Source organism: Poecilia reticulata, linkage group LG1 (genome assembly GCF_000633615.1).
Source record: "Poecilia reticulata strain Guanapo linkage group LG1, Guppy_female_1.0+MT, whole genome shotgun sequence".
Taxonomy (NCBI): domain Eukaryota; kingdom Metazoa; phylum Chordata; class Actinopteri; order Cyprinodontiformes; family Poeciliidae; genus Poecilia; species Poecilia reticulata.
In genome coordinates this window covers 30,601,884-30,611,878 of record NC_024331.1, presented here as the reverse complement: position 1 = coordinate 30,611,878, position 9,995 = coordinate 30,601,884, and the positions used below count along the sequence as shown (strand labels likewise).

The following is a 9,995-nucleotide window of genomic DNA, read 5'->3' as shown; positions in this document are numbered from 1 at the left end:
GCTAGTTTTTTCCTTTCTGTGTGCAGGAGCCACAATAATTGAACCTCTACTGACCAAATTATTTCTATCAAAATGCCCTGTCTTGAGTATAAATCTAAACATATTAAAATCTTATAGCCTACTTCCTGTACCCAACCCAATGGCATCAACACTGCTGTCAGTTATTTTACATGTCATAAAATTCTAACGATTTAAGTGATATAAGATTCAGTCCACACTCCACATGCCACTGCTGACGGTGGTAATGCACCAAGAGAAATAGAGAAGTGACGCTTGTTCCACTTGCGGAACCTTGAAACATTGCATAATTGTTTCACCGGACACATTTTTCAGACGGACTTAACGCTAGCTTCGCTGGGTGAGGTAAGGAAAATTTAAAGTTATCTTTTATATCTGAAATGACATTTTCACTAATTATTCATGAGTCAGTTAGTGTTTGTATGCTGCCATTAATTAAAATAAAACCTAAAATAAATTAGCACGAAGTGGACGCCATTAGTTTTCTACTTCTATGTTTAAAAGCTAAGATCACCATGAACTTTTCCCTTTCCTGTTACAGCTATTATTGATTTCAGAGATGCCCAAAAAGAAAACCGGAGCCAGGAAAAAGGCGGAGAACCGCAAAGAGCGAGAGAAACAGATCCGAGCCAACAGGGAGCATGTGGAAGTGGCCAAACACCCCTGCAACGTGAACATGGTCTGTAGCCGCTACAGCTGCTACTGCTTTGGCTAACAGTGCAAACACTGCAGCGTGCTAATCCTCTGTGTTTGTTGTGTTTTTACAGGAATGTGACAAATGTCAGCGGTAAGTCTGTATTTAAAGCGAATGAAACGGATTCAGAAGAACTTTGATTTGAAGAGAAATAAACGTATACCTGCTTAATTTTCTTAGGAAGCAGAAGAACAGGGCTTTCTGCTACTTCTGTAACTCTGTGCAGAAGCTGCCTGTCTGCGCTCAGTGTGGTGAGTTTTTTTTTCCACTTTTCTTTAAATTAAACACCAAGCTAAAGACTGATTCCACCTAATTGTTCACTATCTCAAGCATTTTTAATTCATTTAAGAAAGTGACTCATGTAAGTATCTACAAACACTTGTGCACAAGAAAGATTTCTAGTTGCAGTCAATCTTGCAACGAATCGGAATATGCCTCTGACTGAAGAATGTTGTTGTATGACTGGCTTATGTCTTATTAAATTACACACAAATGGACTGTTTCAATTTTATTTAGGATTATTGGAGTAAAATAATGTTATTGTTATAATGTGGATTTATTTGTGTGTGTGTGTGTGTTTTTGTAGGTAAAACTAAGTGTATGAAGGCTTCAGATTGTGTTATCAAGCATCCAGGGATCCACAGCACAGGAATGGCCATGGTGGTGAGTTTATATCAAACCATGAGTAAATCTTGTTATGATCTGGATCTGTTTTATAAACTAGATGGCAACAGTTGCACTCTATGGTTAAATATACAATTCTAGATATTTTCTGTGGTTAAATAAAATTAGTCGCTTTATTAAAGTATATGCTTGTATGAAACTACCTACTATTTTATCTGATGTAAGCCATTCTTCTCTTTAAAGTCTTGTAATTGATAATTGGTTTATTAGTTTCAGTGTTTTTAAAAAGCCAGATTAAGTGCAGAAAATAACTACGTCATATTTTCATTGTAGGATTTTATTTATTAGGGAATAAAGTTGATCTAGTCGGGAACAGAGTGAAGAAAAAATCACAATCGAGCCTCAAGTGTGCAAAAGCCAAGAACATATTTCCACTAGGGGGCACCGATTTCAGTTTCCAGGCCCATCACAATCTTTAAAAAGCTTAATCTGATGATTCCAATTTTGACCAATACTGTTTGATTTTAATTGACTGCAAAGATGAAAATAAAATATTTTGATATCTTCCCAAAGAGACCAAGTTTTCGCATGTTCTCTGAAGGAGATGGGAGCAGTGATGAGGGAAAAAAAAATCACTTTTTTCCTCAGAATTCAGACATTTTTTTGTCAGATTTCTGACTTTTTTCAGTATCCCAGCTAGATAAACTGTTTTAGATGTTTTCTGCGATTAAACATTTGTTGCTTTGTTCTAACTTTTTTCTCAGAAATCTGACTTTAATAGTGTGAGATCAAAGTCAGTTATTTTATTCTTTACTTTCAGGAGTCCTGGTCTTCTTCCATAAGAACAACTGTTGATTTAATTTTGGTATTTTTTTTGTCAGGCTGCTGGTTAACAGGCTGAAAGGGATTTTTATTTTTAGCTCCTATTTTAATTTTTTTTATATTGAGCTTCTTTTTTTACGTCGGCATTCAGCTTGAAAGTTTTCTTTTCGGCTCTTTAAGAAATGTATTCAAGTACCCTGGTAGTTTTTTCACAAAGAGCTTTTTGTTTTTGCCTCAATCCTTCTTGAACTAATAATAATCATGTGGAATATGCTGCCAGCTTTTCTCCAGTTAACCAAGTTTAGATCATTTTTATCCTGTAAAAATATGTAAAATCTGTTTTTATCCACAAGGGGGCAGTGTGTGACTTCTGTGAAGCCTGGGTCTGCCACGGTAGGAAATGTCTGAGCACCCACGCCTGCTCGTGTCCTCTGGCCGACGCCGACTGCATCGAGTGTGAGCGTGGAGTCTGGGATCACGGTAAGACACTCCCTTCTGCTTGTAAACAAATCCCATCCACTCAAACACTGACAATCAGCGGGATGCTCCATTTCCTTTGCAGGAGGTCGGATTTTCCGCTGTTCCTTCTGTCGGAATTTCTTATGTGAGGATGATCAATTTGAGCACCAGGCCAGCTGTCAGATCCTGCAGGCAGAAACCTTTAAATGTGAGTCATGTGGATTTACGCGCCCATTCATGTGGTTAAAAGGAGAATAAATTGTGTCTTATTTGTTCTGCAGAGTAATACCTGGAGGGGAGATTTGTGCACGAAAGAGAAAGTGAATGCATTTTTATCCTTTCCTGTGTTTTATTTCAGGTGTTTCCTGTAACAGACTGGGACAACACTCGTGCCTGCGCTGTAAGGTGAGAATGTTCAGCTGGAAATTTTATCCATCCCATCAGCCTGCATCACACGAGAAAAGACCGGCCCTCAAAATTCCTTTAACATATTCTGTGAACTAAAATTAGACAAACGCAAGTACTTTTTGTTTTTGTTTGCAGGTATACTGAGGTTGAATAAATGAAACTAAAGATTAAGGCTTTCCCATCTGAGCAGCTGTGCGGAAACGTTCTGATCAGATAAAACTTGACTTGCCAGAAACTCGTTTGACCTCCTGCGGACGGGTTAGACTTTAAACTGAGCGGCTAAAAATAAGCATGTGTTGTTATGCAAGCTCTACCTCAGGGTCGAGTTATCATGGCGTTAAAATGAAAATATTTTCAATACACAGTTCATTAAATGGAATGCTTTGAAAGCAAAACACTTAAAAGAAGTTGGGGGTCAGAGAGCGATGCATGATCAAAAAAACAAATAACACTTGCAGCAGGTACTGGTCCAAAAGGTGTTTCTACATGGTATTACCTCAGGCAGACTGAGGCTGTCTCATATGTGTGGTATGAATATCAGAATATTCATACCACGCTTTGCATATTCTCAATTATGCACCACTCTGTGCTGACTTGTCGCACAAAATCACAAAAAAACACATTGAAATGTTTTTTGTTTTTTTTTAGAGGGACAAAATGAGGAAAAACTTATAAAAACTCTGCATCTTGATCCCAGTTGGTTATAGTTATTTAAAGCAATTTCTGTGTCAGTTAATATCTTGATGTAGCTGCATTTTACAGTTAGATAAAGACATGTAACCACGGTTATGCTGACTCAGCATTCTTTAAGGCGTTAGAGGTTTACGTAAACGCTGCTGCTGTGGCAGGGTTGTACAACAGCAGCGTGAAAGAAAAACGTTTTGGTCAAAGGTTGCATATTAAAAGGTAATTAAACATTTATAACAAGAAGAGTTGGAACAAGACCATTCTTTACTCCAGGGAACAGGAAGTCAGTGTGTCATCTGCAGCTGGGTTCAACATAAGATGTCGCTTCTGAAGCCATTTCACAATTTGAAAATGTTAAGCAATTAGATCTGGCAACTACTCGCAGCTAAAGGACAAGAAATGATGAGACTGTGTGATTAACTGTGTTTTGAGGCTCAGGATCTTTGATTTATTATTTACACTGCAAAACACGAAATCCTACCAAGCATTTCTGGCCAGTTTCTTGTATGAATATCTTGGTATACTTGAAATAAGAGAAAAACATAGCAAGTGACTTCTCAGTGAGATATAAGAGCCTGTTTTTAAGTAAATTATTTCTTAATAATGATTAAAAACTACTAAGTTTACTGGCAGATTTTTTCTCACTTGAAACAAGATATTTTTAGTGGAATAATCTGCTAGTGGAGCTAGTACTTTTTAATCACTATCAAGGAATTATTGGGCGCCTCTATCCTGCTGAAAAGTTACTCGTCAGTAAGTTTTGTCTTCTTTTAAATGTACTACAACATTTGTACTAAATAATGTACTACAATATTTGCTAAACCAAAAATACTTGGTAGCATTTTGTGTTTTTGCAGTGTAGAAGTTTTGACCAGTGGAAATTTCCAGGATGTCGACTCTTGACATTTTAATATACTGTCGCCATGACGGAGTAGGAGAGGAAATCCAGTCCTGGAGGCTTCAGATCTGAAGAAGCTGTCGAGCGTAGTGGTATCTTGGCGGAGGCGGAACAGAGCGTCCATCACGGAGAGCTTTGGTGTTCTGCTCTGGGAGTTTTCCAGCTTTTTTAAGAGTCCTTACTGAGCCTGGTGCCGGGTTTTGTACTGATGAATGATGAGCAGCGCGGTTGGGCTTCTAGTCCAGCTTCTTCTCCGTTCTTCATCGTCCATCCATCCATCTTTATGTCCATCACCCATTGATCTGTCCATTGTGCATACCCTCTTATTCTTATTGCTGGGTCACTGGTTCCTGTCTCTAGTGGACCTTTGCCAATAAGCGGGGTCCACTTGGAACTCAGTGTTTCAGCTGTTTTGCAGTTTTCTGGAAGTTTGTTCCATTGTGGTGCCTAGAAGCTTCTCCGTGTTTGTTTACTGGCAAAAATGTTTTCATATTTGCCAATAAGCAGAAAAATCTTCTACAGGCCTTTTATCGCATCCTGTCATATTTTGCTCCAATGACCCAAACCCATTGAATTCAGGTGGTTGGTTTCATGCCTGCATAAAAACCTGTTTCAGCCTGTGATCATTCACTCAGTCGTGTGGTGTTCCTCAAGGCTGCATTCTCGGGCAACTTTTACTGTCCGTATTTTCTCCTAGCTCAAACTGCGAAGTATTACAGCTTCTGTTACTATTCATAAACAACTCACTTAAAAGCACATAAACTGCTGGCTCTTTTAAATGGGACCTTATTTCATATTTGATTTGTTTTAAACGTAATGTCTTCAGTTTCTTGCTATTCCCTCAGTTTTCTTGTTTTTTACAGTAATACCATTATTTTTTTTATGGTGTTTAAATTTGTGTATAAACAACTAGAAGTAAACTGTCTATTGATTTTTGACTACTTCCACTTCCTCATCTACTCAGCATGACTGGTTTTTCTATTCAAAGGGGTAAAAACAGAAATGACTTGACTTAAAGTGTTTATTATTTTAGTTCTGTCCTTGCAGTGTCCGTTTCCTTTGTCGTTCTGTCGCTTGGACATTTTCTCTTTCTGGAACACTTTCCTGTTTTTAATGCATAGTTGAAAGGACGGTGAGTATTAAAAGTTTTCCTCTTCATATCTGCAGGCCTGTTACTGTGACGACCATGCCAAGAGTAAAGTGTTCAAACAGGAGAAAGGCAAGGCTCCACCTTGTCCGAAGTGCGGCCATGAGACCCAGGAGACGAAAGACCTCAGCATGTCCAGTGAGTTTCACACAACCGGAGCGCGTCTTGTCATTCTTGTAAATCTGCCAATTCAAGCAAGTTGCAGCAACCTCCTTTTCCTGCTTGAATGCTTTTGGAAAACGAAACCGAAAATATGCACTGATGACTTCTTGGCACAGGGGCTTATTTCCCATAAAATGCTTATAGAGAGGCCTGGATACAAACAACTTACCCTGAAAGCTTTTTTCTCTTTCTTCTCTTTTTTTGTTTGTTGAGGTTTATATATAAATGTCTGTAAAGTATTTTTCTTACTGTAGTGTAAGGGAAGTGAAAAACAAACTGCTTCCCCTGACGTGTATATCACTCTTCTGGCTCCTGAAAGATAAAAAATGTCAACATTGGGCAGCTGCGGTAGTTGCTGAAAGCCAGATCCTTGAGTGAACACAACTTTTCTCCATATTTGATGGTAAACTAGCAGTTTTATTGTTGTCTGGGAACATTAATATAAAATCTGACCCGTAGTACTGACAGCTGAAGGGTCATAGGAACCCTGGGAGGTCCACCAGTGTAACATGGGAATAAAACGCTCTTTTAAAGATCACCCTTATTTACTTTACTTCTCAGCTCACACAAGTAATTTAAAAAAATCTTATTAGATTTTAACTCCTTAAAGGGTCAGTATTATGTAAAATTGACTTTTTTTTAGATTTACATCATTACCTCAACATGTAAAGCTAAAGGACAGCTTTAGCTTTACTTCAACAAAAACATACAAGGAGTGATTTTTTTCACGTGTGTTTAAGAAATCCTATCTCCATGGCAACCATTTAGTGGTGCACAGCACCTGGTTGGATTTAGCACCGCCTTCGAGATGCAGCTCCTCCTCTGAGCCGCAGTTTCCAAGCTTTCAACTTCTGCCTCACAGAGCAGCCTTCCCCAACTCTGCTCCTTCAGACTAGCCAGCAGCAATTGGCAAATACTTGATGGAACTAAGCCTCTGTTGAGCTCATTATAGGAGCTACTTCTCAGTGAATCGCTGCAAAAAATGTGAAAGGGTTAATAGCCATGTTGTGATGACTTCCTGCTGCTGTTTCAGAAAGAGCAGGAGTTCTTAAAGGGACAGAGGCCCAATTTCAAGGCATCAAATTTTTTTTAAAGTCTTGTGTGTGTATGTGTGTGTGTGTGTGTGTGTATATATATATATATATATATATATATGTGTGTGTGTGTCTGAAGGTAACATAGTTACTTCATTGTAACTATGTTACAATGAAGTAACATAGTTACTTCATTGTGCTATAAAATTGCACTATGTGTTTCGCCAATCCGTAATACTGCCCCTTTAAAGGGTTCTTGGATATTGTTGTAGCCTTAGTGCCACAAAATGTTTCGAAATACATTTATTTTGGTGCCAAGTCATCAAAAACCATTATAATTTTAGATTTTTTATATGCAAATATTGTTTTGTGAAAAACAAAACATGACATTTTGAATGGATTTCAATACAAAAAGTACTGAAGGGTCACAGATTGCTCTTTTTAGATTGGGGAAAAATATGACTTGAATGAAAAAATGTGACTAATGTGTCAGTGCTGCCACATGTAACATTTAAAATACCCAAAAGGATCCTACATATCCTTTATACAAACAACTGTCAGTAGTTCTTTATTTCCCTGTTTTTTTTTTCCTCCTGCATGTAATTTTTATTGTTTAAATTCAAGATGTGATTCCAAAGAGCAGGTCTGTTTTCCATAAACTGAACCCAGTAAACATGTAAATGCGTGTCTTTTTAAAACTCCACATTTTCTCCTTTAGCCTCTTTATTGTTATTGCAAGCCATAAAAATAAATGCTCCAGAATGCCTGCTTTAAAATAAACACGGTGAGAGGAGAATTCTTGAGTAAAAAACTGACCATGTTTCCTTCAAACTATATACAGTCTTGTAAAAATTATTCGGATTTATGCACAGAATTAATTTGTGCAAGCTTGATTTTCATGCAAACATGCATGTCTGCAGCGGAGGCCGTGTAGAGGACGAGATCTGATTGGTTCGTTTGTTTTCCGCAGCTCGCACCTTGAAGTTCGGTCGGCAGGCCGGTGGCGACGACGACGACGACTACGATGGCGCGTCCGGGTACGACGCCTACTGGAAGAACCTGGCAGCTGGAGGAAGCCGACAAGACGACTATGGAGATGATGATGATGATGACGATGAGGAGGAAGAGGAGGATGACGGGTATGAGGAGGATGAGGAAGAAGATGAAGATGAAGAGGAGGATGAAACTGCTTCGGAGTCCCTGGCTGAGCTGAAGATAGATGGCACTGCAGCCTAAAGTAAGACTGAGGAGTTGATGGTCAGAGTGGATTTTAACTGAGTGAAAGTCACAGAGTCTGGCATAAATATGGAGCATTTAGCATTCAAGCAGCCTAATGTTCTTGTAATCTGGAAGTGGTTTATATGCGTTCTTTTTTTTTAAGCTTTTCACAATTTTTTTGTCCAGTCCTGGTATCAATATGGTATGATGAGGAAGTGGAGGACAAACGGAGAAAAACCATGAACTGTACCAGAAAGTCAAAGTTTACCCAGGATTGAGTAAATAAATATCAAAAGGAAAAACTATTAAAAGCTGCATTCTGCAGTTTGTTGACTAGGAACTATGAGATTCTCACAGTTAGTTAAGGCTTAATAAAAGAAGCATCTATTAAAGGATATTTACAAATTAACACATAAATAAAAACATGATTTTTTTCTTTCAAATAGATAGAAAAGCAAAAATCCTTCTTACAGCTGCTAAAATAATCTGTTTATCTTGCAACTGTTTTGCCCTTCTAACGCAACAGGAGTATATTGTTAAATAATCAAGTTTGTTGGCAAAATGTAATAATATTTCAATCAAAGGTCAGGCAGTACTTAGCATCATGTGGGGGAGGGGCACTAGTAGATGATTGTAAACTCCTGTACATAACTAAACGGATTTCTTTTGCATTGCATTAAAATAACTTTACAAGAGCATTTATTTAAAATTCAGGAGCAGGATTTTGTTTTGCAGAGTTTCTCTGCAAAACAAGATGAGTTTTAGATCTTGTAAAAAGTCGTAATCCGTCAATTATGATTCTTAAAAAGGCATAAAGCGACTTCCTCTGACACCTTCTTACTTTGTTTCTTCTAGGCGACACTCAACCATCGCACAAGATGTTGCCGTTTTACTGTTACGACTTTTCTCGTTAAAATAAGAGCATGTTTTGCTTTTAACAAAATATGAAACTTTACTCTTTTTTTTTTTTATCTCGTTAAAACGTAAAACGTTCTCGTTTTAGCAAGAAACTGCTCCTGAAGTGGACACTTCTGTACTTTCATGTGTAACAAATTATATGATGGGAAATATTTGTAGCTTTTAATCTGTGCCGGATCTCTGGATACATAGTTGTGGATTTTTTTAAATGCTTGAGTATTAGCAAACAAAAACATAACTGCCATATGTAGAAACAACACTGGTTCTTCCCATGAGATTTTTCTTGCCAAACAGAGTTGTGGGTCATCTATACTGGATTCAAATCAGGCGAAAAGCAGTCAAAGTCTAAGGAAAATCCTCACAAAGGCTGATTGAACTGTTGATCAGAACCACTGTTAAAAAGCTGTTAGAAAGCATAAAACATAAGAAATGACTGGTTCTCTATTTGAAGCTCCTTATCATTCCAGCGCTCTCTGGCGACTTTTAGGAATGTTGTGAACCATTTTAAACTTCACCCTTCTGCAAGGAATTGAATGAATAAAGTTTAATATGAATCTAAATCAATAAAATTGTGACTGAACATTCTTTATTTTAATTCATTCTCTGAAATGTTTGGTTTTTAACAGGGTTGGACTTCAATTTTGATGACTAAATTATGTAAATTTAACTCATTTAATTGAATATTTTTTTATTTATTTGCACGTTTCTGGTACACCCGTACAGCTGACGCACAAATGCTTAAATTGTTTTTTATTTAAAATTTGATTAATTGTAATTAATTAACAGCCCCTGCAATTTACTGGCTAAAAATTTTAATAGAGTCCCGCCTTTATTTTTTTAGTAGTCGGAGGTCCACTAGTAACATTATTCAGTTAGCTTACAATACGTGTATATGAATTCAAAATC

General features: G+C 37.5%; 1 protein-coding gene across 1 annotated transcript; it reads left to right on the top strand.

Moving 5' to 3' along the window:
• Positions 1–255: 255 nt before the first annotated feature.
• znf330 (zinc finger protein 330) lies at positions 256–9,673 on the top strand. The gene is made up of 11 exons (XM_017303691.1): positions 256–363; positions 560–697; positions 786–805; positions 893–963; positions 1,299–1,375; positions 2,512–2,638; positions 2,721–2,825; positions 2,976–3,022; positions 5,778–5,895; positions 7,924–8,190; positions 9,027–9,673. Exons 2-10 carry the CDS (start codon positions 578–580, stop codon positions 8,187–8,189), a joined length of 951 nt encoding a protein of 316 aa, XP_017159180.1. The 5' UTR covers positions 256–363; positions 560–577; the 3' UTR covers position 8,190; positions 9,027–9,673.
• Positions 9,674–9,995: the final 322 nt, after the last annotated feature.

Excerpts from the sequence above, each read along its gene's own strand:
- znf330 (XM_017303691.1), top strand. The coding sequence starts at position 578 with ATGCCCAAAAAGAAAACCGGAGCCAGGAAAAAGGCGGAGAACCGCAAA. Across the intron at positions 806-892 it reads GAATGTGACAAATGTCAGCG|GAAGCAGAAGAACAGGGCTT; the intron begins GTAAGTCTGTAT and ends TAATTTTCTTAG. Across the intron at positions 964-1,298 it reads GCCTGTCTGCGCTCAGTGTG|GTAAAACTAAGTGTATGAAG; the intron begins GTGAGTTTTTTT and ends GTGTTTTTGTAG.